At 43.2% G+C, this 27,985-nt stretch overlaps 6 protein-coding genes and 1 long non-coding RNA gene across 7 annotated transcripts; 2 read left to right on the top strand and 5 right to left on the bottom strand.

Annotated features, from left to right (window-relative positions):
• Nucleotides 1–3,711: 3,711 nt before the first annotated feature.
• Nucleotides 3,712–4,704, bottom strand: LOC103628008 (serine/threonine-protein kinase RUNKEL). The gene is made up of 3 exons (XM_008648299.1): nt 4,216–4,704; nt 3,896–4,023; nt 3,712–3,802 (listed from the first exon to the last, which is right to left on the bottom strand). Exons 1-3 carry the CDS (start codon nt 4,702–4,704, stop codon nt 3,712–3,714), a joined length of 708 nt encoding a protein of 235 aa, XP_008646521.1.
• Nucleotides 4,705–8,122: 3,418 nt separating this feature from the next.
• Nucleotides 8,123–9,062, bottom strand: LOC109939426 (uncharacterized). Its single transcript, XM_020537611.2, has 5 exons — nt 8,898–9,062; nt 8,715–8,825; nt 8,557–8,635; nt 8,364–8,468; nt 8,123–8,279 (listed from the first exon to the last, which is right to left on the bottom strand). Exons 1-5 carry the CDS (start codon nt 9,059–9,061, stop codon nt 8,142–8,144), a joined length of 597 nt encoding a protein of 198 aa, XP_020393200.1. The 5' UTR covers nt 9,062; the 3' UTR covers nt 8,123–8,141.
• A 67-nt stretch (nt 9,063–9,129) lies between these two features.
• On the bottom strand, nt 9,130–11,453 carry LOC103625969 (uncharacterized). The gene is made up of 5 exons (XM_020537930.1): nt 11,042–11,453; nt 10,578–10,957; nt 10,151–10,498; nt 9,779–10,045; nt 9,130–9,687 (listed from the first exon to the last, which is right to left on the bottom strand). The coding sequence occupies exons 1-5, from the start codon at nt 11,187–11,189 to the stop codon at nt 9,130–9,132; spliced, it is 1,701 nt and encodes a 566-aa protein (XP_020393519.1). The 5' UTR covers nt 11,190–11,453.
• A 7,120-nt stretch (nt 11,454–18,573) lies between these two features.
• LOC103625968 (pre-mRNA-splicing factor 18) lies at nt 18,574–24,523 on the bottom strand. Its single transcript, XM_008646367.4, has 2 exons — nt 20,900–24,523; nt 18,574–19,153 (listed from the first exon to the last, which is right to left on the bottom strand). Exons 1-2 carry the CDS (start codon nt 21,635–21,637, stop codon nt 18,761–18,763), a joined length of 1,131 nt encoding a protein of 376 aa, XP_008644589.1. The 5' UTR covers nt 21,638–24,523; the 3' UTR covers nt 18,574–18,760.
• On the top strand, nt 20,953–25,084 carry LOC103625967 (pentatricopeptide repeat-containing protein At2g13600). Its single transcript, XM_008646366.4, has one exon. It carries the CDS (start codon nt 22,063–22,065, stop codon nt 24,427–24,429), a length of 2,367 nt encoding a protein of 788 aa, XP_008644588.1. The 5' UTR covers nt 20,953–22,062; the 3' UTR covers nt 24,430–25,084.
• An 828-nt stretch (nt 25,085–25,912) lies between these two features.
• Nucleotides 25,913–26,749, top strand: LOC100277538 (uncharacterized). The gene is given in 2 exon segments (NM_001348011.1): nt 25,913–25,976; nt 26,093–26,749. A coding segment is annotated over 1 exon segment (171 nt). The 5' UTR covers nt 25,913–25,976; nt 26,093–26,139; the 3' UTR covers nt 26,311–26,749.
• Nucleotides 26,042–27,278, bottom strand: LOC100381526 (uncharacterized). Its single transcript, NR_145329.1, is given in 1 exon segment — nt 26,042–27,278. It is a non-coding gene; the product is annotated as an uncharacterized lncRNA (long non-coding RNA).
• Between the last annotated feature and the right edge of the window lie 707 nt (nt 27,279–27,985).

Below are 27,985 nucleotides of genomic sequence, written 5' to 3'. Positions count from 1 at the left end.
TGGTTTTGTATACTAATATACTTGTCTAAGTGTTAGAAACAGAAAGAAGAAGAAAAGAAAAGAGGTGAAAAAGGCTTGGCTGTGTACAGCCAGGACTCAGCTCAGTCTGGCACACCGGACTGTTCGGTGGTGCACCGGACAGTGTCCGGTGCGCCAGGCTGACTCGGCGTGAAGTGGCCGCTCTCGGGAATTCGCCGACGGCGTACGGCTAAAATTCACCGGACTGTCCGGTGTGCACCGGACTGTCCGGTGAGCCAACGGTCGGCCGGGCCAACGGTCGGCCGCAGAATCTGCGCGCGACACGTGGCCGGGCCAACGGTCGGGAGGGGGCACCGGACTGTCCGGTGTGCACCGGACATGTCCGGTGCGCCAATGGCTCCCAGATCTACAACGGTCGGCAGCGCCATTTTAGGAAGGAAATCGGGCACCGGACTGTCCGGTGCCCCCGACGACAGAAGGCAAGATTGGCCTTCCAGATTTGCTCTCAACGGCTCCTAGCTGCCTTGGGGCTATAAAAGGGACCCCTAGGCGCATGGAGGAGAACACCAAGCAACCTTAGAGCATTCTTGATCATCCACACTCAGTCTTTGCGCATTCGTTTGTCATTCTCAGTGATTCGAGCTCCGTTCTAGTGAGAACTTTGAGATAGTCTTTTGAGCTCGATTCTTGGCCGTGTGTGTGCGCATTTTGCTGTGGATTTGTGTGTGTTGCTTCCCTCCCTTACTCCGTGCTTCTTTGTGAACTTCAAGTGTAAGGGCGAGAGACTCCAAGTTGTGGAGATTCCTCGCGAACGCGATAAGAAAAGAAAAGCATAACACTGTGGTATTCAAGTTGATCATTGGATCACTTGAGAGGAGTTGAGTGCAACTCTCGTCCGTTGGGACGCCACAACGTGGAGTAGGCAAGTTTTGTACTTGGCCGAACCACGGGATAAACCACTGTGTCTTATCTGTGTTGAACTCCCTGTGGTTATCGTATTGTGCAAGATCTTCTCTCTAGCCACTTGGCATTAACTGTGCTAACGCTTAATCAAAGTTTTGTGGCTTAAGTTTTTAAGTTCTACAGGATCACCTATTCACCCCCCCCCTCTAGGTGCTCTCAGATATGGAGGTGGAGGTGTCCATGCACGTAAGTTAGGTCTCACTTGTATAGTATGACCTTTCATTTCTTCCGATTGGTGGGGTGGTCCAATCGGCCTGACCTGGCGCTGCTCATGAATGGGTGAGCGGGGTCGCTTTGCTGGCCGGTCACTGGGGCCGACCTTCTTTTTTACGTATTTAGACAATAATTGATCAAAAGTTGGGCCGGCTTTAACCAACCGACCAGCTGTCTTGAATGTATTTGTTTTCCACGTACCTATCTCTGGTCGTCGTGGTTTGAAAGTACGTGGCCGTTGCGAGTCCTGAGTACGGCCGGACCGTCCGCCGGAGCTCTCCGGACCGTCCGATGGGGTCCCGGACCGTCCGCGCCTACGTGCCGGACCGTCCGGGATACGCAGCACGGGTTCCTGCATCTGTCTCTCTGCCTGCGCTTGCCCCCAGTGCTAGAGGCTGTGATGGTCACCTTCAGGGTCTCCCCTCCATCGGGAGTCTTCTCGGCCACCACTTTCCTGCAAGAAATTTTACAATCCCCATCGGCCTTTTTAGCATTGCCGATGATTGTTTCCTTGCCTTTGCCTTTATCGGCTGTATTTGGCCGAACCAGGACTTTCTTTCCGTCGAAGTCAATCATGTTCATCGGAAAGGGCTCTGTATCCACCTGCATTTCCTGAAATTTCAATCGTCCTTCGTTAATGGCCGATTGAATCTGTCGCCGAAATACATTACAATCATTAGTGGCATGAGAAAATGAGTTATGCCACTTGCAATATGCACGACGTTTTAGCTCGTCGGCGGATGGAACAGTGTGATTTATTTTGATATTGCCATTTTTAAGTAACTCATCAAATATTTTATCACATTTACCAACATTAAATGTAAACTTTACCTCCTCTTGCCGTTTCTTTTGAACCGGCTGTAAGGAAGCACAAGCCGAAGATTTGGCCTGTTTTGTCCAAACCATTTCAGCAGCGTACATTTCTGCTGATTCGTCATCTGAGCTACTTTGATCGCATTCTATTATGTGTACGTTGTGACGCATTTTTTAGCAGTTTTTTTGCTCCGGCTTTCGCAAGCCAAAGCCCTCTGGTGTAACTGTGCTAGTGTAAAAAATTGGATGCCTTCTAATCTCTCTTTTAAATAATATCGTAGACCATTAAAGGCTAATCCTACTAGCTGTTTTTCTGCTAAATGAATTTGAAAGCATCGGTTTCTTATATCGCGGAATCTCCGGATGTAATCATTAACCGATTCGTCTTTTGTCTGTCGCAATGACACTAAATCTACCAAATCCAATTCATAATCACCGGAGAAAAAATGATCATGAAATTTTTGTTCCAGATCCCCCATGATGAAATGGAATTAGGAGGTAAAGTGGCATACCATGCAAACACGGTTCCTGTTAGCGATAATGAAAATAAACGCACGCAAAATGCCTCTGTGTCTGCCAATTCTCCCAATTGTGCTAAGAACTGGCCTATATGTTCGCGCGTGTTTTTCCCTTGATCACCCGAAAATTTTGCGAATTCGGGTATTCTAGTTCCCTGTGGGTACGAGTGGTGATCAAATCGGCTGTCATAAGGTTTCCGATATGATTGCCCCCCAGGGACCATGCTTACTCCGAGCTTATCTCGGAACGCCCCGGCTATTTCTTCCCTCACTATATCAATGGCAGCCGGTGGAAGACCACCGGCTCTCTGGTCAAACACAGGTGGGGTTGGTTGCATATTAGTATGTTGTCGTTTCCCCCATGGGTTTGAGCTACGTGGTGCATTTCCATTTGCCCTATATGGCTCATAGGTTTGATCGTTTCTTTCCGGCCTTTTAGGTGGGGCCGGAAAGCTTTCCTGGGCTCTGGATCCTGAATTACACTACTACAGATCATGCTATATGAGACAGTTAATTTTCAGTTATTAAGACGCTTATGAAGTGTCCAATTTTGATGGAGTCGCAAAAGATGTCCCACATTTAAGATGGTTATAAACCGTCTTAAAAGATATTATATAAGACAGTTTTTAATTTATAACCGTCTGAAAAAGGTATTTGTTTAAGTCATTTTGTCTGATAAACCGTCTGAAAAATGTATTTGTTTAAGTCATTTCGTCCGATAAACTGTCTTGAATTAGTTTTTTTTAAGACACTGCTTCTAACGAACCGTAGAGAACACAAACATTAAAAGTCATAAAGTATTTATCAAACCGTCTCGAATATCCTACAATAATAGACGTTACAATAGGGGAACCATCTTATTTAGGTGACTAATAATGGACGTTTTAAAAACCGTCTTATTTAGGATACTGATATTAGACATTTTGGTAACCGTCTTATTAATAATTAAACGAAATGACTTACATGGCAGTACATTCTTCAATTTATAATCATTTTTTCAGATATCATGTTATAATAATTTGAAAGAGAAATATACATACACATATATTGAACAACGTTATAATTAATATAATATAAATAAGTACCATTCAATATATCATAAGCATTGTCAAACAACGCATACATAAATGTACTCTAAATCTAAACTAATTAAAATACAACTGTTTGCCCTTGTGCTTCTCCCTGTTCTTGATGACTCCTACACGTCTGGTGTTCCTCCGGCCAATCACCATGACCACGTTGCCGACGTCAAACTTGATGATCCTTGCCTATGTATTATCTCCCTATTAGCCTTATCCAAAGCCAAATCCATAATTCTAGATAAAGCAAGTAATTTATCAGCAACAAAAGAAGTTCAGATTAAATACGAAATGAAATATAACAATCCTTTCAGAAACTTGGAGGCATACTTGCTATATTGCAGTTGTGGACCAAGGGAGCCGAGCTTTGGATTTCCCTCGACTTCACGCAGACGATCTTTGAGCAGGGACGTTGGTTTCACATCCTTTATGTCAACAGTAAGGTTCTTAAATAGCACCTGAAATCCCAAAAGAACATTTAGCATGGCCATGGGTAGCTAGGGCAGAAACACATAAATATCCATAAAGTTCATGTGATCCAAAACATTGAAAAGACAAGCACCAAAGTTGCAGTTGTATAATGAACAAAATCTCAACATACTCTCATCTCATCAGGATGAAATATCCATAAAGTTCACAAAAAATCATACCTGAAATGGTGCCTCCAAAATCTTAATAAGATTTGCCAACTGAAGCAATACATGGCCTGTCACAACTCTATGCTTGAAGGATGCACTTCCCAGAAGATGAAGAATAAGAGGGAACAGATGAATTGTGCTCTTTGGATGAGCTCGCCCAGCTAAAGCAGTAACAGGTCCATGGCGTTTGCCAACCATAACCTGCTGTATATCGCTGGAGACAGTGTCAAGAATACCAGGGACCAAGGAAGCAACCAACTGCACAAATGCTTCTGTACAATGATGAATAAAACCCTCCTTCTCCTTTCCCAGTCTATCAACAGCTGATATTAATTTTGCATTGCAAAAGAAATGAGGAAGCCACCTTCGACTATTCTTGCAAAGCAGAGCAACAAACAAAAGGGCCTTCACACGCAGAACATCAGTTCCCTGTTCTATTAGAGAAATGAGCTCGGGGACCAATTGTTTGTCATCTGATAATGAAAGAATATACTGGTTCATGCTTGTCACAGTGTTTGTCATCTGATTATTAACATTGAAGTGAATTGTACACCTCAGGAAGCACATAAATTTTACCAAAAAACACAGGTGAAACAGAAATACCATATTAAATAATATAGAGCAATACTAAATAAAGGAAATGGCCATATGAGATTGAATGGCTATAAGATAATCTAACTTATATAAATTATATAACATAAGAGGGAAATAACATCTAGGAGGAAAACAAACAGAGCCTAAACGTGGCAGTGCTGCATGCACCAAAACGGACACATGACCTCGCTACACCCCATAATTAGAACGTGACAATAAAAGGCGATCTTTGTATGAGATAAAAAAGGGCCTCTCAATACGTGCTTCTTGCGCTTCGATGGAAAATGTGGAGTTTGAATAATTGAGAATCTGACAAGCACCTCAGCATGATAGGGTAGCAGATCACAAGGACTAATGATAACTAATTCAACCACCATACCACTGATTCCCCGGCGAATAAAAACTAAAGATAAACCAAAACTCCTCGCTGGCGCGACTTTGCATATAATTCACTTTATCCTAGGACAATTATCCATCCTGGAGAAAACTGCTCCACGACCGCCTTTCAGATGATCATTCTTCAGCGCGGGGTTCTTGACATCTGATTGGGAAAAAAAGGCAGGAAGGTTACCAAGTTGTTCAACTCATCGCGGTTAGTCAGCCTTATGATCTTATCAGTGCTAAGATGATCAGTTATGCACTATGATTAGTCATGGTTAGCCAGGCTGGTCGGTGCCATGGTCGATTATGGTTTGAAAAAATTGCAAGGCAGCATTCAGATTGCATTGATATATCCAGCACCCATAATGTGTACAGTTCCAAACAATACTACCAAGCGACCTTTATTGCAGAACATACTTTTTGCTTTCAGAATCTGCATGGATAAGTTGATGCTAACTAATTAATACATCTGAATGCTGTACATCTACCGTGGGCACAATTTTAGTATGGCACTTGGTTATAGATAAAACAGAGATGTTCCACATGGAAATGATACATGAACCAACATAGACGAAGCGCAAAGACAGCAATGTACCTTGCTTTGGCTTTGGTCACTGATCAATGAACCAACGCTCTTGAACCAGCGTACAAGATTGCAGTGATCCTTTACATAAAGCCAAGCTTGGAGAAAACGGAAGAGCTTCTCATTTATGCCGCGGGCTTCAATGTAAAGATGAAGTGCATCACGAACCTTTTCATCCAACTCTCTGTCCATTCAAAAAACATATAAATATAATCAGTAGAAAGTAGTGCCTTAACACACACATATGTTCCTTAAACCTTTGGTTGTGTTGCATCAACCAAATTTAACACCACCACATGAACCAAATCTAGTCAATCTGAAGTTTGATGAACATGGTAAAGAAGTGTTACACAAAGAGGATTGCCAATATTACTTTCAGTACCTTTTATGCATTGCACGCAGAACATTGAATAGGAGCTAAGAAGGCACATGCATTACTCCTTTATGACATCAGTAGTTTCACAACTGGCCCGTCAACAGCCAGTCAGTAGTCATACCAGATGAGGAAATTTTCTACCTAGCTAGTGGGGTTCCTTTCTTCAGCGCCGTTTCTCTCAGGTTACGGCAGCATTGCACATTCAATGAACCTGAACAAAGAGATAGTGGAGTTCTGTGAAGAGGCTGGTATTGGGATGATACAGTATCTGGCACCCTACACCACACAGCAGCAGTGGAAAGCCCACTTTGGAGCAAGGTGGGAGACATTTGAACGGAGGAAACACAGATATGATCCCCTAGCCATCCTAGCGCCAGGACAGAGAATATTCCCGAAGGCGTCACTGCCATTGCCTTTGTGACAGTTCCTGCTACTTGAAGGATTCTGTAGAGCATATGTTGTACAAAAGTGTAGGTAAAAAGTATCCCCTGTAAAGACAATATCTACGGAAGGTAGCTAGCCTGAAGAACACAGCATAGCGACTTTTTATAGTGGCCAAAGATACCTCAGAGCAGTACTTCAAAGTGGAGCAATGTCACCTGAACTCTGACACCTTTGGAGGCAATCACTGGAGGATCGTAGCAGTCCAAGAAACATGTCTGTTGTTACAGTGTTGATAATTGAGACGAGCTGTGATGATGAACTGATCACTAATCAGTATCCCCGTTATCAACAGTGCAGAAAGTTGCATGAGGGTAGTAGTGCCTTGATTAACAAATAACATTGCCTGTTATTTCACTTGTAACTAGCAGCTCATCTCACTCAGGAGTGCCTGCGTAAATGTAGCAGGTTTACATTACTTTCCATGAGTCAGAATATTATATGCTCATGCAAAAACAGTAAAGTCTCTTATCAATCATGGTACTCAGAAACAGAAAACGTTTTGGAATTCTCTCAAGTTGTCCATTCAACCTTAGCAACTTGCGGTGTGAATTTGAATAACAAATAAGAAATCAATATCACAGATACTGAAATAGAAGGTTGTCAAGTGGTGGTGGTGGTGCGTAGTGCATGCAAGAAATCAATTTTAATGCTGAGATCATTCCTCTGGCAACACACAATAGTACAACGAAAAATCAATGTATGAAACATAATATCATATATAATTTAATTGCAAACATGTGAATCAATTTATGAAATAAGGCAACAAAATAAACTGACAATATCCATTACATGATCTTAGTAATACAAAATCAACATAATCAAAATACTTGCTCAATGGAGTTCACATATTGATGAATGATGATTAATCATATATGTCTGAATAAAACAGTTACCTGCACTTTGGATGAACTGGATGTATATTTTTTGTGATATCCACTGCCCATCCCAAATTCAACAAAGAAGTTCGATGACTTTGGGGGTGCAACATGTCCACTCATGACAACTATAAGTAGAGAAACAGGACCAAATGGCAGTGTGTTCTCAAGTCAATGAAGTTTAGACTAAATAACGCGTACCTTTGATGTAAGCTTCAGTACAACGATGAGGATTCCCTGCCACTCTCCACGCCCCCACCTCGTCGGGCGCCACAATCCGGATTGACACCTAGCCCTATGTACTATATGCTGAAACTTGGAGAAAAATCTAGATGCATATGTGATGTCCATCAAATATATGAAAGTAGGATGACATCATTCATAATTACCATTATATATCTCATAAATAAACATTGTCAAATAGCTCATGCATAAGCGTACTCTATATCCAAACTAAAATACTAATTAACAAACTTGGTAATCAATTGTTTGCGCTATCGTTGTGCCTAACTAAATATATATGAAATCAAGTCTCCACACTGGTGCGGCCATTCCATATTTTCCTGTACAACAAATAGGAGAACACAATAATTATTAGTTAGACACATATGAACACCTCACAATGTGGCATATGATGTAAAAGGTTATATGAATGTAACATCTTACCTAGGAAGCAATGCTAGATTTAGTTATATGAAGCACCCTCAACCCTGCATGATCCACCAATGTCTATCACCTCATTCATGAAGAAGTCGAGCAACCGTTCTCGGACATTTGCTATCTCATCAGGCAATAATGGACAGGTTGCAAAACCAGCACGACCCTTGAAAAACAAAAACCATGTAAATATTTATAACGTCATATTGCATATGTTTGAGTAAAATAGAATGTAGACTATAAAAACAACCTGAGGATATCGATCACGGTCCAAACTAAGATTATCCGCAAAGGATAACATGTGGTACATCACATATTGTCCGCAAAGCATACTGCCAGGTGGTTGTATGTGTGCCTAAAAGATGTCATTCATAAGGAAAATATCCAGCGGGAATGTCTAATTATATGTGTTGCTAATAATTTCAGGTTAAGGACATGATTACCTGAAAATGTTTCCATATAACTGTGCGACCAAAATTCTTGTTATGGCGACCTTTTTTGTCGACATAAGCACCAAAAGCCCTACAATAATGGTGACTAACGGTGTAAATAACAATTGAAATATAGAGGAAAATAGAATTATGATAAAGGTAATACCCACTCGTCGAATAGCTTCTTAATACTATAGCAGCTAGGGGATTGGTAACCTTTGGAGTCAATATTGTACACTGTATTCCATTTTGGGAAAATAACTAACAAGGCCCAATGGTAACTGAAATGACGAAGATAGAACATTAAGATACAGATTAAAAAACTATAGAGTGTTATTAGTGCTAGGCCTTACCCTTCCTGGCAAACAACAAATATGCACTCCTTGTCCTGCTGAGCAAGCAATGCTTTCACAATGTATGCTTCGACTTCATCAGCCTCTTCATTGATTCTCTTTAAAATGATCATCTCTGGATCTAAAAAGCCAACTATGCCTCTGTATTTGTCTATCTTCCTCATGCATCTATTAAAAGAATAGTTAGATAAAGAACAAAAAGTAGACACTTATAGGAAATGGTAGATCTCACTCACAGCATCCAACTCCGATGTAAGGATATGTCAAGGGCAAGATCATTGTAGATGTGAAATACATCACTGAATTCTACTGCATAGACCCCAGATTTTTCAAGAAAATCATGTTCTTCGTATCGTACCATGAAGTGTGTGGCACTTTGCCTTCGAGATATTGGCGTGGTCATAGCAAAATACCATTTGTGGAAACACTGGCTCTGTTTACCCATCCTCTTAAGCAATGCACTAGATACTAAAGGCTGCCCTAGCACAAATTGTTTATTATTTGGAACTGGTGGTGGAGATCGTTGATGAAAGGGGGGAGTCCAAAGGGGATCAAGACCATCATCTTCTATGTTTTTCTGTTGTGAAGTTTTTTGCTCCTTCTCTTTGCTTTTGTTATGTTTTCTATGCTTATGTTTCCTCTTCTTACTAACATTGGAGGCACTATGTGTGACATCTATATCCTCGGTACCCATTGTTGGTGTTGGCATTTTATCCTTTTCAGGTGTGTGATGGAGTACCTGAGGCGATGTGTGTGGGACTTGTTGAGGCTTTGCATGAACTGTTGTTTCCTATGTAAAATTCAGAAACAAGTACATGGCATTAACCAAGTTGTGAATAATAATAATAAGTTCATTAGGTTGAAGTTACCACAAAGTGTACCTCTGCTAGTTGTATGCCTGACTTAGGCCATAACACAAATGAATTTTTGGCTTCGCCAAGAGTGAACATATCACCACCAGCGATAGGAATAGGGAGTGGAAATTCCAAGAAGTTGTCAAACACAAAATCAACCTGCACTTTTGTGTGGTCATCTCGCCGCTCAATCCCATGGACGGTTACAACATCCTTTGGAGGGTAAGCCTGCCCTCTAGCGACCACAACAGATTGCGGACCTATCTGCACCACCAACTTGCATTTCATCACCTCCTGAAATGTTAAACATTGGAAGAATTAAGGGAAAATGCAGAATATTAGTGGAACATTGATTATGTTATCTGATAAGTCATATGTGCTGCAAGTAGATGAAGTTACTTGTAATGAGTCAACTGAATGATGTGTTGCATGGTCTGGTGTATCAACAAATTTTGAAGATGAGCAACTCTCAGAATTGTTTAATCGACGCTCCATACTGTGACACAGGGCTGTCAGTTTCTCAAACTTGGCCTCGTACTCATCCACAATCCTCTTGACATACTCTTTCGTTCTTCTACGTTTCTTCTTACGAGGGCCATCACCTTGAGCAAGACCCATCCCTAAACCCACATAAGCACTCACCCCTGTTGTCCTCCCTGGATGATTACTCCCTATTGCTGTTGCTAGTATGTCCATATTATCCAATGGTGTAAAGGTACCAGCTACTGACTTTTCATTTAGATCTACCTGTAAAAACAGTTTTATGTGTGAACCAAATATGGTAAGAAAATTAAATGGACAAGTTATGTGTGGAGAGGAACATTACAATTTTCTGTATGATTGGATGCGACTCTGTTATGTTCACATCGCCAGAAGGATTCCTCGCCCTTGCCCAATCCTTATGACGACCATCTGGCATGTCTTGAAATGGAATAGATTTACCCTCGGTTAATGCTTGTGCATCTTCCTTTGCCCATTTTCTCTTTTGTACAGTATAGCTTCGCCGACCTAGTTTTTGTCGGAACTTATTCATGCTTTGGCTTTGCTTGCCCTTTTCTCCTAGAGCAATATACTCATCAGAGGTAACCCACTCCACAAAGTCTGGCCACCACTCTTTCTTGAGTTCTGGATAGTCCTCAAATGGAGTTTTGTCCTTCTTGACATAATTTATATTTAGTTTCCACTTGAAATCCTTCCATGCATGGCCTGTACGAATAAAAGAAAAAAAAATTATAAATCCCAAGAAATGATGCAAACAGGATCAAACAATCTGGAGAAGTCAATCCTTACTCATAGATTTCAAAGCGACCTTCTTAACATTGAGGGTATGGGTTTCATCCCTTGGCATGACAAATTTCTTTGAAACATCCTCCCATAGGTTTGATTTTACCACTGTAGGCACTTTTCGCCAATCCTTTATCCTAATATCAACACGCATGCGTGCTATATAACCACAATAACTTGAGAATTCATTGACATGTTTTACCGGTGACTGGGCAATCCCATTTTTATCAAACGTAAGACGACGGGGACCTCCTTTTTCTAGCTTCTTGCATTTGGCGTGACCTCGTTTCGTTCTATGCCTGGCAGAAGTACAAGAACCTTTTTCGACAATGTCCTCTGAATGCAAGCTAGTGGAAGATGAGGTACTTGTGGACCCAGAGGTTTTTGAAGTTGATGACCCAGATGTATCAGAAGATGACTCAGAACTCATTTGATCCTATTGAATTAGCGCCATCAGTACCCATTGTACATAATTATATTCGAAAACAATATAGGCATTAGCAGCATCAAAGAATATAGATCATTAAACTATATTGATACACTATTAGTACTTCTACCTTAGCAAATGTGCAAGAGACATGTTACATTTGAACCCAATTCTATAAATTGGAAATACATTAGCAGATAGCAGATAGCTAATCCTACCCATAGCACACATAACAAACATGATCGAAAAAATTATACAACAACCAAACCTCTAAGCAACATTTATCCATCTTAATAAACACTACAGGGATCTTGCCTGGGAGCAACATTTATCCATCTTAATAAACATTTATCCATCTTGCCTGGTACGCGGCCGTGGGACGAGGTGAGGATGTCGGCCGCCTGGAGCTCGCGGGACGAGGGGAAGACGCCGGCCGCCTGGAGCTCGCGGGACGAGGGGAAGACGCCGGCCGCCTGGAGCTCGCGGGACGAGGGGAGGGACGCCGGCCGCCTGGAGCTCGCGGGACGAGGGGAGGACGCCGGGGCGCGGGACAAGGGGATGGACGCCGGGGCGCAGGACGAAGGGAGGGACGCAGCGGCGGATGGGGGGCGCGGGAAGAGGGGAGGACGCCGGCGCGGGATGAGGGGAGGACGCCGGCGCAGGACGACAGCGCAGGACGACGGCGCGGGACGAGGATTGCCGAACGCGGGACGTGGGGAGAAACGCGGTTAGGGACGCAGATAGCCTAATACGATGCAATGTGGAATTGGGAATTGTGGATAGGTGGAGTCATATTTTTCTGTTTATATTAGAATATATGTATATAGATAGAAATTATAATAAACAGCGATACAGAATATTAAGCAGCCGTATATATAGAAATTAGAACAATAATAATTTACATTAAGTCCAAACTCATTCCATATTTATGACCATATTATCTAAACTACTCATATTACTAAAGAGGTCATAATCTTCTTCGTCATTTACATTTTCAACACCAACAATTCTTCTTTTCCCCCTGAGCACCACTCGATGATGCCTGTTTGCAAGATCATCGATATAGAAAACTTGATTTGCATGCTTTGCAAGAATAAATGGATCATCCTTGTAAGCTTCTCGTCTAAAATCTATAGTGGTAACCCCATATTTTGGGTCTACGACAACACCTTTAGGGTTGAACCACTTACAAAGAAAAACAACTTGCTTGAAAAGTGTGTAGTCCAACTCCCAGATGTGTTCTAATTGTCCATAATACGTGTCCTTCCTTAGATATGACGATTTTTTATTGCGATCAAACACCTCAGTTATCGCGTCGTTGCAAACTCCACTATTTTGTCGGGTGCTTTTACCATCTTGTTGTACTGTGTAGAAAGTGTATCCATTAATGTCGTAACTCTGCCATGTCGCTACACTGGACGAGGGTCCCTGTGCCAACCGTCTGACAGTGTCATTCTTTGGTACCTTGTTTTCACACCGCTTTTGAAACCAATCACAAAACTCTTTGTTATGGAGCCTCACAATGTCTTCGTCCACCATTTCTGGGTTTTTCTTTCTCAACCGTTTCTTGTGTTTGTCAATGTACTTTGAAACGTCTTCAGTAGATTGAAGGATCAAGAAATGAGCTTTATGGAGCAATTCTTGATCTGGTATCTCTGTGCTCAATCCAAGTCCACCTTGCCCTTTAAGTCTTCCCTCATGGCGTGACAGTGGAAGGCCAATTGGTGCCACCTCATCCATGTAGTCCACACAAAAATCGATGACACTCTCAATTACATAACTTTCTGCAATAGAACCCTCCGGGCGTGCCTTATTCCGAACAAAGCGTTTCAAGATTCCCATGAACCTTTCGATCGGATACATGTAATGTAAGAAATGTGGCCCACAAATCTTAGCCTCTTCAACTAGATGCACGGTCAAATGTACCATGATGTCGAAGAATGAAGGTGGGAAGTACATCTCAAGTTGGCATAAAGTTTGAACCAATTCCCTTTGTAAGTTGTCAAGGGCTTCAATATCTAGCACCTTTGAATTTATTTCATTAAAGAAATAGCATAATCTAATGACAGTATCTCGTATTTTGATATTCTTGAAAGACCCACGGAGGACCACGGGGAGGATCTGTGTCATTAAAACATGGCAGTCATGAGTTTTCATACCTGAAAGTTTTAGGTCTTTCTTTGACACGAGCCTTCTAATATTTGCTGAATAAGCAGATGGAACTTTGACATCATGTAACAGATTAAAAACTTTAATTTTTTCCTCCTTGGTCAGAGTATACCATTCCTGGGGTTTTTCAATGTTCAGCTCATCAAGGTCACACTAGCCGTTGGTGTTGTCCTTAGTTTTCCCTTTTATGTTAAAAATTGTACCAATCAAAGCTTCACAGACATTCTTCTCAATGTGCATAAGATCAAGACAATGACGCACACTTAGATCGCGCCAATAAGGTAACCTCCAAAATATGGATTTTTTCTTCCAAATTCCAGACAATGCTAAATTGTGTTTCCCGAACTTATTTTCAATGTCCTTCACACTCTCATAAACCACATGTCCAGACCTGCGTGATGGAGCCTTTTCATTTTCAATACTCCCATCAAATGCATCAACATTCTTTCGGTATGGATGATTTCTGCGTGTCCACCTACGATGTCCCAGGTATACAATTTTTCTACTGTTTTTTAGATAACGACTCTTTGTATTCTCTTGACAAATATAGCACGCTTTGTATCCCTGAGTGGATAATCCTGCAATGTTTCCAAGGCCTTTATAGTCATGGATGGTACAAAAAAGCAAGGCCCTCAAGTTAAAATATTCTTTCTTACAAGCATCCCAAACTTCAACACCAGTTTCCCATAGCTTCAACAAGTCTTGTACCAACGGCTCAAGATACACATCAATATCATTGCCCGGCTGTTTTGGTCCAGGGATCAATACTGACAACATGATGTACTTCCGTTTAATACATAACCAAGGTGGCAGGTTATATATGCTTAATAATACTGGCCATGTGCTATGGGTAGTGGTCATATTGCCAAATGGATTCATACCATCGGTGCTGAGAGCGAATCGGATATTCCGTGATTCTTTTGCAAATATTTCATACTTACTATCAATTTCTCTCCATTGTGAAGCATCTGCAGGGTGCCTCAACTTTCCATCCTTCTTACGTTCGTCAGCATGCCAACACAAAAGTTTTGCACTTGCTGGATTAGCAAAAAGTCTTTCTAATCGAGGTATCACAGGGAAGTACCAGAAAACCTTTGCAGGAATCTTTTTCTTCTCATTGGAGCCCAATTCCTCTAGGTTATCAATCTTCTTGTAGCGTGATGTGTCACATGTTGGACATGATATGTTGTTCTTATGCTTTCCCCAATATATAATGCAATCATTGGGGCAAACATGTATTTTCTCATATTTCAACTCAATGGGACACAAAATCTTCTTTGCTTTAGTTGTGCTTCGTGGCACCATATTCCCTTTAGGCAGCTTGTCTGCTAAAAAAATTAACAAATCTGTAAAGCTCTTATCACTCCATCCACTAGCCACCTTGAATCGTAGAAGTTCCGTAGTAAAACTCAGTCGATTATCACTGCTTCCCGGATATAATGGTGTCTCACGCTCTCGAACTAGTATCTCACGTACTTGTGATGCTTGAGCCTCACTCAAATTACGAGTTACAGTAACATCATGTATCATGTATTCCAGATGATCGACGGGCACATCAACAATCGTCGCGTCCGCAAAATGACTTTTTGTATCTTGGATATGCACATAATGGTCATTCGCCTCATTAGTATCCATAGGACCGCCATTAGTATCTAAAGGACCCTCAGTGTTTCCATTGTTATCACCAATAGAACACTCGCCATGATTTGTCCAGCATGTGTACCCAGATGTAAAACCACGCATTATCAAGTGTCCGAGGATTACACGTGAGTCGATAATTGGATCAAAGTTTCTACAGTCCACACAAGGACATAAGATAGCTGTTGCCTTATTATCTAATCGATGTTTTTCAGCCACCTTTATGAACCCTTGCACATGACGGAAATAATTGATATCAGACCGATCAATTCCATACATCCACTGCTCTCTGTCCATATCTGAAAAAATAATTAAAGTTTCATATTACATTGCCTCATAAACTAGACGCAAACAACATGAGATGATATAGGGAAAAAACTAGGTAATTTGTTATATTTTCATCTGTTATAAAGTTATTTTAATAACTAACAAATAAACAATTAATTAAATAATTAAAACATTTGTCATAATTAAAAATATTAATGTTATTATGCAGGCAAAATTTATACGATCCTAACATAATTTGAAGGAATTAAAACATATATTTAATGTAAAAATATCACATATTTAATAAACTAGTAGGACTACATGAAATATTTTAATGGTACCTAAGTTACCTTGAAAGATGAATGAATGAGAAGAAAATACTCAACAAAGCTGGGGAAAAACTCAAATTTCGACGATGAGTTAAATAGTTGTAGGATGAGTTTATCAAAGGAAACTTATACATGTATTTATAGTAAGGATGGACTCCACGCTGGGCTGGGACGGACTCCTGCGCGCAGGAACCAGCGCAGGAACGGACTCCACGCGCACCCAGCGCAGGAACGGAATCCGCTCGACGGCCACCAGCGCAGGAACGGACTCCACGCGCACCTGCAAAAAAACTCAGTAAATTGAAGGCAATTCGAAGACTCGAACTCAGGATCTTACCAAGAGCAGTATAAGTCTTTAACCACTACAATACAAGACCAGTTTTGATATATCATTAAGAAATATTGTATATATGTGTAAAATGTGTAGAAAGAGAAATATTCATAACATTAACCACTTCTTATTAGGTTGCTTATACCGTACAAATAGACGATATTATAAATATGAATATATTGTTATTGAGAAAATAAAAAATATCCATATTTCAAACGTATAGTTTTATTTAGAGTCACTTTAAGCAAAATTTACTATTTACTACGTTTTTTCACAATATATCTTATCAGAAATATCATAAGAAAACGGTATTATGTTTACAAGTTTCTAGTATACTCACTAACATCTAAGGCAGTTTGAATAGTCCATTTGACCATTATAGCAAGAGACAGAGAGAAGTTTGACATTCTATTTAATATATATCATCAATTTAAAATAAATTCATTATTTATTATGTTTGTCATATGTCTTGCGAGAACTATCATGTGAAGACGGTTTGATATTTACAAGTGTCTAGTATACTCACTCATATCTACGACGGTTTTTATAGTCTAGACGACTCTAATAGTATCCTTATTTGAGATGGTTTCAGACATAGACGTGTCTAGAATACTCACTGCCATCTAAGTCAGTTGTTAAAGTAGTGATGACTCAAATACTATCCTTATTTGAGACGGTTTACAATAAAAATATGTCTTAAATCCATATAAGACATTTGTTATGACATAATTGTCTCAAAAAACTTTTCTATTTGAGACGGATTGTCAAAAAAATGTCTTATCTTGCTCAACACCGTATGATATAAGACACTTCTATAAAATGTACTAATATCTGTCTTAAAATGTGCGTCTTAAATAAGCATATTTCTAGTAGTGTTAATGGGTTGGTGCATTGCATAATGTGATGGGAAGTGTTGCTGGGACGGGTGAGGATTCAGGTAATAATCCTCCTCAAAAGACTCACGCGCGGACTGTCCGGCTACGTACCCGGACCGTCCGTTGTTATATGCGGACCGTCTGTCATTGTATGCGGACCGTCCGACTGGGTAGTTTGGGTTCTGTGTCATATGTGGTGGCTCGGGTGCATATCTAGGTAACTCATTAAAAATAGGCCCGACTGTTGTTGGTCCGGACGGTCCGCGCTCACGTGCGGACGGTCCGGGCATGTGCAGATCGGCTGATTTGCTGTCGATTTGCGGTTGCTCAGGGTACGTGTCCATCGGCATCCCATAAAGGGGTTGTGACTGGTCATGACAACCTGTAGCCGATGTGTTACGCGTGTTACCTCCTAACTCAACCTCGTGCGAAGGAAAATTGGCGATACTAGATTTATCAAATGCACGTACTAGCCTCTTAAGATCGCTTTGCATACCCCCTATGATGTTCTGCATTTGTTCACGCTGGTCTTCTACATAATTTCTAAGAGATTGCAGATCGTTGGTATTACTTACATTGGGAATATCTGGCGTGGGTTGGAGCGAAGCTGGATCCGTCGCCCGATGTCGGACGACCTTGTTGTTCCTGTCCACTTTGAAGTTGGCCAAGAACTTTGCTTTCGCCTCCTGGATCATCCGCTCCTTGTGCTCCTCGAACTGGAGCTGCTCGTCAGCCGGCAAGGTTTCCCAAGTCGGCTCTATGATGTTGCTTGGAGAAATATCAGAGCTATCCCTTGAACCGACCATTGAGGGCCGATTTGATGAGCTTAGATGTGTTTTCCCCAGCGGAGTCGCCAAAAAGTATGTTGACGCTTTTTCGGAGCGCCAAATACTCAAGAAGAACCGGCGGCGGTGCTCTCTGGTCAGGCGCGGACGGTCCGCGGCCTGGGGCCGGACGGTCCGCGACCTGGCACAGGGGCTAGGGTTTCCTGCCTGACGGCCGGACGGTCCGCGCGTGCGCAGGGGCGGCGGAAGATCACCGGCGACGCCTGGATCTCGCTCCCGGGAGGGACCCCGTCGGGGAGGAGAGATCCTAGGGGTTGTCTAGGCTCGGACCGGCCGACCTAGACTCCTCTAATCGGCGTAGAGTCGAAGAGAGGCGAAGAATTTGGGGATTGGATAGCTAAACCTAAACTAGACTAGAACTACTACTATGATAAAATGCGAAATAGAAGTTATATTGATTCGATTGATGATTACAAATCGGCCGTAGACCTCTCTTTATATAGAGGAGGGGGGCTGGACCCTTTACATGACTGGATTCCAGATTAATTCCGCAAATCTAGCCAACAAACATAGCACAAAACTCGGAACCCTAAACTGCTCTGCGCATGCGCGGACCGTCCGGCCCACAGGCACGGACTGTCCGGACCGCGGACAGGCCGGACCGTCCGCCCGCTCAATATGGTGCTCAACAGTTACATTTCGTGAACCGTCACCATGTCCACAAACAGTATCAGTATGCTGTGCTCCAGTTAAATTAGGTTCCTGTTCCACGGTTCAGTAAGGCAGTAACGAGTAACGACCGAACATACAATTCAGGTTCTTACAAGTACTAATTCGTATCACAAATAAATCACACAAGAATCGAACTTGCCTAGAATTCCGCTGACAGATATAATCCAACCTTTCATGACGCTGCCACTAACCGAAGCGTTTCTTCTGAATTCTTCGCGTTTTGCTGCGCCAGGAGAGACTGCAGATCGCTACCATTTGCCAGGCTGTTGAACTCTACCGACCTTGATGGATCAGTGGGGTACTTCCTCTGGCAGAATGTTATGAGCCTCTTCACAGACTGCAGGTACTTTCTGGTCGTCTCATCATTCATGATGTGAGCCACGCTGTTCGTGTAGATCTTTTCGCGAGCCGATCGCTCATGAATACCAACCATGGTCACACCAATTGGCCAGGGCGAGTTACCTATCGCTAGCTTGATATAGTTGTCCACTGCAGCCAAGTAGTCTCGTCTCCTACAGCACCTGACCACCTCCAGCAATGCTTGTCGGACATCAGAAGGGAGAGCCTACAATTTGGTGCAAAAGAATGAACTGAATCCTGTGATACAAGATTGTCTGCACATAGGAACATAAGATCTACTAGACTTAGGGGTGGTAATAGATCACAATCTCTTCACAATTCGATTAAGCCATTAATTATTTTTAGTTAAAAAATGAATAGAAATAGATCCCAATCCTAATTCGATCCTTAAACTTTATAGTATAAAACCTAGAGCCCATTACCATCCCTAACTAGAGTTGCCAAGAATCTGCACTTACCATACTCTAATTTTATAAAATAAGAAGGAAGCAAAGTGCTGTAGTTAGAAATTAGAATAGCTTCAGTGCTTAACCTAGTTCACTTGTGTGGCTAATTTAAAAATCTGATAGGAAACAAACATCATTCCATGGCTCCTTAGATGGTTGAATCTAGCTAGGAACATGATTATTGTTTAAGTTTATAAGTGGATAGACTATATTCTTCATCAGTTTAAGATTTTGGGTTAAACTGGTTAATGCATCCACACTAGGTATCAAAGCCAGAGGTCTCAAGTTCGAATCCTGACAGAGACTTTATTTGTGCCTCCACCCATTTATTTCCTTCCACGTTTGCGCCCTTCTATCTGGTTTGCATCTCTCTCTGGGTGCACGAGAGTGAGAGTGTTGAAGTGTATAAGTGGATAGACTAGATTATCCCAGTTTAAGCTTTTAGGTTGAACTGATTAGTGTGTCCACTCTAACAATTATATGGATTTTCTTAAGTCCTAAGTCTTAACAGTGTTCTACTAAAGGATTTGTAGATTTTATCTGGTGTTTTACTAAAGGATCTGTAGATTTTATCTGGTCAGTGGACCCTGATAATGGACCTAAATTTGCCCCTGTTCTTAGATATGCAATAACTCAACAAACATATATAAGACATGAAGAAGGCAGTCCTCCGGTTAAACATTATTCTAAGCCTACAATGATTCAAAGTGGCTGTGATAATGACTCTTAACAAAAATTTACAGATATTCAGAAATAACTAAATAACCTTACATGGAAACTAGTTGCCAATACTGGAAGGTAGGGCAGATCTTAAACAAATCAGCAGGCTTACTTAGAACACAAGTTGTAATCTGATCGTCGATGGTTGTGTTTGTGCATTTAGGATGATGCCCTCCTATTCAAGGGCAACAGTGAATTCTTACGACAAATCCCTTCTTATGTTACAAAGGGTTCCTCTCTAAACATCTCAGAAGACAAATCAATAATATTAGAACCCATACGGTTAGAAACAGCATACACCATATCTCTGTTGTCTTCGCTGTATGGTTGTATTCCTTAAATGGATTACTTGATGCTGTAAGAATCTTCAGCCAATAGAAGAAATAGTTCAGATACAGATTTGAACAAATATTTATCAGAAACTGCATCACCAATTCATTGGGTAAGGCGTAGATAGAGTGTAGACAGCATCCATTTTTTACAAAAGATAAGATCAATTTAAATGTAAGTATTAACAACAACTTGTATCATCATTCCTTCACTATATCACACGCAATCCGCTAGTGACAAATATAATATTCACGCTTCCTACACTTCCTTTATCACTAAGCAGTAGATAATAGATATTCAATGGTGTAAACAAATTAAGCAAAACCGTATTAAAAGTTCAAATTAAAGCATGCTATCAGACGGGTTGACAAACCTATGAACTCATCCAGCCAAACGTTCGCAATAAGCATTAGGTCATTCAAACTGATACTACTGAGACACTTGATGCTCCATACCTTCTTCTTGCACTGCTTGAACAGAGGGTCGAGGTATCGCGTGCACTGCTTGCAGGTGGCTATCGCGGCCTTCCCTTTTGCCGTCCTCCGTTCCGCCTCAGGCATACCGTCCACCTCCTGGGTCCACTCGTCCAACAGTCTCCTGAAGAACGCAGTGATCTTGTCCTCGTCGCAGAGCTCCTCGAACGGCACATCTATCGATACGCTGTCGCCCTCCCCACGCTCGGCCTCCGCGCCGGCCGCCTTGGGCTTCGTGACAGTCGCAGCTTTAGCACGCATCGCCTGGATGTCGCGGAGGAAGTCGTTGGTCTGGCCCTCCCCGATCTCCGCCGCGTCGATGTCGGCGAGCGCGCCGGAGTCCTCGATCAGGACCTGGAGGCGGCGGAGGCGCGCGATGTCATCCTCGCCGAAGAGCGTGGCCGGCTGCCGCAGCACGCGCAGGCGCCGGATGACCTCCTCCCTCGGGAGCGACTCCTTGGAGCCGCTCTCTGCCCGCGACGCGTCGGCGTCGGCGTCAGCGGCTGCGGAGGTGGGCGAGGAGCTTGAGGAGGAACTGGAGGGGGAGGACAGCGGGCGGGAATGCCTGTGCTGCTTTTGGAGGAGGAGCTGGCGCTCGACCTCGCGGATGCGCTGGAGCTCGCGTGCCTCGATTTCGGCGCGGCGGATGATCTTGCGGCCGCCGAAATCGGCGTTGAGGAGCTGGCGCTTGCGCTGCAGCTCGCGCTTCAGCACGTCCATTGGTTAGCTCTGCAGCAGCTGTGGCGGAGGTCACGGGTCGTTTGGTCGGGCAAGGACCTTAGGATCGTGAAAATGGCGCTGGGTCGGAGGGCGGGGGAGGAGCGGGGTCGAGAAGATTCGGCTCGGATTTGGTGGTGCACTGGTGTCTGGTGCAGAGACGGGGAGCTCGAGCTCTCGCGCGAACCTTCCGGATTCCCGGGGACGCAATTGGAGCGGAACTGCGGAAGGTTGTTTTTCTGGCTGAACGGTGGCTAACCGTATTTTGGGCTGACAGAATTAGGCCCAGATTAAGTTTGTGTCAGGGCAGATTCTGCCGATTGGCCCAGCCAGCCCAACTGAGCATCCCACTATCGCGCATGACTTGAGAGAGCGATAGTTGAGAACAGCGAAGTTTTTCGAAGTTCAAAAGTTCGAATCATGGAAGCATGAGAGCGGTCCGCACGAGGCGGCCACGGCCGCCACGGCCATCGCCGGAGCTGGCAAAGGCGCCGATTTCGCCGACAACAAGGAGTAAACCGGAGGAAGACCCTTCTCCCTTAACCCTCCCGATAAAGGCGTTCAAGCTCCGCCTGGCTAACGGTCCACCGCTGGCGCCCACGGCGAAGGACTTCAAGACGTACTCTGAGACCTGTGCCTCTCTCCTCCGCCTCTGCCGCGCTATGAGCGCCACCTCCACCACCATGCCCTCTTACGCGCCCTCCTCCGGTTGCCTACCGCTTGTACTCTCCCTACACGCGCATGCCCTCCGCTCTGGACTCGCCACCGACCGCTCCGTCGCATCGAACCTCCTCACAGCCTACGCTGCCTTCGCGCGCGCCGGAGACCGTGACCAGGCCTTCCGAGACTGCGTTGCCGCCGATGCGGCATCGTCCTTCACTTACGACTTCATGGTGTCAGAACACGTGAAGGCCGGGGACATTGCCTCCGCCCGCAGGCTGTTCTACGGAATGCCCGAGAAGAGTGTCGTGTCGTACACAACCATGGTCGACGCGCTCATGAAGCGTGGGTCTGTAAGGGATGCGGTTGAGCTGTATGAACGATGCCCACTCCACTCGGTTGCCTTCTTCACAGCCATGATTTCTGGGTTTGTCCGCAATGAACTCCATAAGGATGCATTCACTGTTTTTCGAAAGATGCTAACCTGCAGTGTGAGACCTAATGTGGTTACTCTGATTTGTGTCATCAAGGCCTGTGTTGGTGCTGGTGAATTTGATCTTGCCATGGGTGTTGTGGGATTGGCAGTCAAATGCAACTTGTTTGAAAAGAGTATCGAGGTACACAATTCTTTGATCACTCTGTATCTAAGAATGGGAGATGCAGCTGCGGCACGCAGGGTGTTTGATGACATGGAGGTGAGAGATGTTGTTTCATGGACTGCATTACTTGATGTGTATGCTGACTTGGGTGACCTTGATGGAGCACGACGGGTTCTTGATGCAATGCCTGCGAGGAACGAGGTCTCCTGGGGTACATTGATTGCAAGGCATGAGCAGAAAGGTGATACTGCAGAAGCATTGAAGCTTTACAGCCAGATGCTTGCTGACGGTTGCAGGCCAAACATTTCATGCTTCTCTAGTGTGCTCAGTGCTTGTGCTACCCTTCAAGACTTAAGGGGAGGAACAAGAATACATGCCAATGCACTGAAGATGGGCTCTAGTACCAATTTGTTTGTATCCAGCTCTTTGATTGACATGTACTGCAAATGCAAGCAATGCACGTATGCTCAAAGAGTTTTTAATTCCCTCCCAGAAAAGAACACAGTATGCTGGAACTCTCTTATTTCAGGTTATAGCTGGAATGGAAAAATGGTGGAGGCAGAGGGGCTCTTCAATAAGATGCCTGCAAGGAATTCAGTTTCATGGAATACAATGATTTCTGGCTATGCAGAAAATCGACGATTTGGTGATGCACTAAATTATTTTTATGCAATGTTGGCTTCAGGACATATTCCAGGGGAAATCACCTTGTCAAGTGTTCTGCTTGCATGTGCAAACTTGTGCTCTTTAGAGATGGGGAGGATGGTTCATGCTGAGATTGTCAAGCTTGGAATCGAAGATAACATCTTTATGGGGACTGCTCTCTGTGACATGTATGCCAAGTCAGGGGATTTGGACAGCTCCAGGAGGGTGTTCTATCAAATGCCTGAGAAAAATAATATCACATGGACTGCCATGGTTCAGGGACTTGCAGAAAATGGCTTTGCTGAAGAGTCTATTTCGTTGTTTGAGGATATGATAGAAAATGGAATAGCACCAAACGAACATACATTTCTAGCTATTCTATTTGCTTGTTCCCACTGTGGTTTGGTGGAGCAAGCCATACATTATTTTGAAACAATGCAGGCACATGGCATCCCACCTAAAAGTAAACACTACACTTGCATGGTTGATGTTCTAGCTAGAGCTGGCTGTTTGCCAGAAGCCGAAGAGCTTCTCATGAAGGTTTCAAGTGAATTAGACACAAGTTCATGGTCATCTCTTCTGAGTGCTTGCAGCACTTACAGGAACAAGGAGATTGGTGAGAGGGCAGCAAAGAAACTTCATGAGTTGGAAAAGGATAATACAGCAGGCTATGTGCTACTCTCAAACATGTATGCATCTTGTGGTAAATGGAAAGATGCTGCTGAGACGAGGATACTGATGCAAGGGGCTAGCCTTAAGAAAGATGCTGGGTGCAGCTGGTTGCAATTAAGGGGACAATACCATGCCTTCTTTTCTTGGAAAGAGAAGCATCCTTTATCATTGGAAATTTATGAGATCTTGGATTTGCTGATGTTGGAACTTACTACTTGAATTTATTGTGATGGTTAGTCAGCAGTGGGACAGTTCTGACTTCTGAGCATATGAGGACTATTGCATCTTCTCAGTATTCAGGAAGGTAAAGTAGCAGAACAGAGTTGATGGACAATTAATTTCTTGAATGTGGGTTCTCCTGATGCAGTGGCTTGCACAGCATTCAAGGATATCTCCTCCAAACAAAAGCAATCAGCAGATTATGTTGGCAGGTCATGAATGCTTTCATGCTGGAGCATTCTGCTCTGAAGTTCTGCAATTAGAGTACACTTATTTTGAACATTATTGTCATGATGCTTTATTTTACCCAGTCCCTGAAACTTTTGGCAACACAGGACTTGATGTAAACCAGCTTTAGAAGAACATTTGAGATACTACAGCTTCTATTTCCAAAAGTTTGAATCTGTCTACACACAAAGTGAAGATTACAGTGGTGATGATTCAGAGGATGCAAATATACTAAATGGGCTGGTTTCACTGACTCACGATCATATGACCCTGGTTTGGTGCTATGGGTTCTCTTTTGAGTTGAGTCCCTATGAACTATGAAGGGATCCATCATTCCGTTGGACAAGAAGATAACCTTTAATGAAGTCTTGTATATATGAGAGGATCGCGGTCAATTGTCGATCAAAATACATCTAATATTCTTTTATCTCTTTGTTTATCTCTATCTTATTGTCCATCACCTACTCCTCCCTGATGGGTCTTTCTGAAAAGTTTTGGGAGTGTAACTGTAAATAATAGGATCAATATTAGCTTAGCCGATTTCTAATTCGATTTCGTCGGTACGCGACGTTCTTTAAGAACGTACTAGTCCTTGCTGACGTGTCATCAGGATCCACCGCGTGTCTCCGGAAGAGTTAAATCTTTTAAAACTTAACTAAATTTATATAAAAATATACGAATTTTATAATAAACGAACATAGGTTAGCCTAGTCGGTGGCGCTGACGGGTGATCCATCATCCGCGGTGGTGTGTACGCGCGGGTGCGGCTTCACACCCCGCGCCCGTCCGACCCGTCAGCTCGGTGGTTCACGTCGGCTGGCCAGCTCCTTTCTTTCCGAACCTTCCTCATCCCGCCGTCTGGCCATACCCTCGTCGCCTCGCGCAATCAGGCTATCCGCACTCATTCAACTCTAAAAATCCACTCTAAAAAGAATATTCCGTCCTAATCAGCAATATTCTCTACTCTATACAACAATTCTCTGCGCTCATGTTTACTCTACATCTCAACTTTATACCAACTCCCACGTTTTATATTATTTTTCCCACTCTCCTACCCCGCCTACCTACCTCCCGCTCGGCACTCCGCCTCCCCCGCAGACAGTCCACGTGGAGGAATAGGGTATCCACTGCAAGACGCCATATCTGAGGTTCGAGCTCGCCTTGGGTCCGGTACAGTTGGTCATACAGTCCACCGCTGCAGGAATATTTTACTGTAAATGGCGATGCATCCGGTTTGCGGTCCGCGAGTGCAGATAGGCCAAAGCTCCAAAGCGAAGCAGTGTCACTGAAGCGGAAAACGCGTCGCCTTCAGGGGTCAGGTGCGTCTTCTTCTACTCTGCTGGTTTTCTCCCCTCGCCTTGGTCTCCCCTAACTCACCGCACCGGTCCCATCCACCTTTACCGATTTCTCGTTTTGTTTTCTTGGTCCGTCCCAGCTGAGAGAGTGTTGATCTCACCTTTGCTGGTGGTCTGGTCGGCGGCGATGGAGCCTCTGGAGGTGGCCATAACGATCATATTCGACGCGCTGCTGCTGGTGTTCATGGTGAAGCTCTTCTTCGCCATGTTCCAGATGAAGCTCGTCGTCATCCTCTTCTACCTCGTCATCCTCCTCTTCGCCATGGCCTTCTCCGGCCGGGCGCCCAGCAGCTTCTAGCTCGTAGCAGCTGGCAGAGAACTTTCTTCTCCCCCCTCCCCCCCCCCCCCCCTCTTCCGTTTCTTCTCCTTTGGGGCTTGTTCGGTTCTACCCCAATCCATATGGATTGAGGGGGATTGAAGGGGTTTTAATCCCTAGCAAGTCAAAATCTCTCTCAATCCATATCAATCCCCTCCAATCCATATGGATTGAAAATAACCGAACAAGCCCTTGGAGGGTAGATCGGAGGAGTCGTGCAGCAGTAGCACTACGTCCTGTGAAAAGAGTATCATCTCGGTTTTTGTTTTGTTGTTGTTGAAGAGTATTTTTTTTTCTCTAGAAAAAAAAGGTGCGCATGATCCGAGGCGCAAATTGCGTAAGCGTGAAGAGAGATCGTACGCTCAAAACACGTGAACTAGTCAATCTTGAGCTTCGATCTCCAGCCTTTCATACTTCTATTTCCATGTAATTTCGTGACGTCCCTTGCTTTTTTGTTACACGGGTCTAGTTGTTCGGACTACTGTAGCTACAATTCACTCTAGATAAAAAGTAGTAGAAGTTGATACGAATTAAAGTCAAACGAACTGCATGGTGATTTCGTGGATCACACAGTAGTGGTGCATATTAAAGGAGATGAAGACATTTGTTTTCTTGGAAAAAAATTGGTTCTTGTTTGGGGTTAGTTGTAAAATAGTGTCTGTTGTTTTTTGACTGGTATAAAAGGGGTTCCAACTTTTCCTAGAACCCTAGCTCTTGCCTTGTGGCCTCCATGATCAAAGAAGGTCCCGAAAGTGTGTCTTTATCGACTGCACGCTCACTGATTTGTGCAATACAAAGGAGGGAAAAAAAGAAAAGAAAAGGAGCGTGGACTGTGGTACTGGTGGTGGGTATCAGTCTATCATCAATTGCTCTTTTCTCGTCCGCATCGTATGTTGAGGTTGCCTTTTCTCATTATTCTATATATACACAATTGTTGTGTTGTGCTTTGTATATTCACCGTACATTCTCGTCGTGACGATGATAGCAAACGCTGATGCAAAATTGGCGCCACACTCACGCTGAAGCGAAGCAGGGTCGTCCTAACCCATACCATACGTACAGGGGATGCCCGTTTACTAGTTGCAGCTTAAAATGTCCAAAAAGATATAGATAGACAAGAAATCAGTGTGCTAATAATATTTAAGGCCCAAAATGTGTATAAGAAAAAAAAATAAAATAATAATAAAATAAATATATGAAGAAAATAAAATAGCAAATTCAGTGATCTAAAATTATACTTGAGTGTTGAAAATTAAGGACTGGACGAGCCGAGTTGACCTTGCCTGAACGAGCCGAGCAGAGGTGGGTGTTTAGAACCTCCCAAGCTAATTTTAGCAACTAATTATTAGCTATAGAGGTTCCAAACAACTCTAAGACTAGGGCTGAAAACGAGCCGAGGTTGCCTAAACGAGCTCGGCTTGTCTATTCCACGAGCTAGCGAAAGAGGCTGCTCTGCTCAATATTGGCTCGCGAGCCGGCTCGGCTCACGAGCCATATTATGGTATTTATTGTTGCACTATTTAGTGAATTAATATTATATAAATTTGAAATATATAATCATCATTCAACATTATGAGTAATTTAAATTATAAATTGTAATATATTCATCATCAAAGAATCATTCAACATTATGAGTAATTTAAATTATAAATTATAA

Source organism: Zea mays, chromosome 5 (genome assembly GCF_902167145.1).
Source record: "Zea mays cultivar B73 chromosome 5, Zm-B73-REFERENCE-NAM-5.0, whole genome shotgun sequence".
Classification (NCBI taxonomy): Eukaryota; Viridiplantae; Streptophyta; class Magnoliopsida; order Poales; family Poaceae; genus Zea; species Zea mays.
The sequence above is the reverse complement of the archived record's forward strand: the minus strand, read 5'-3'. Positions and strand labels throughout refer to the sequence as shown.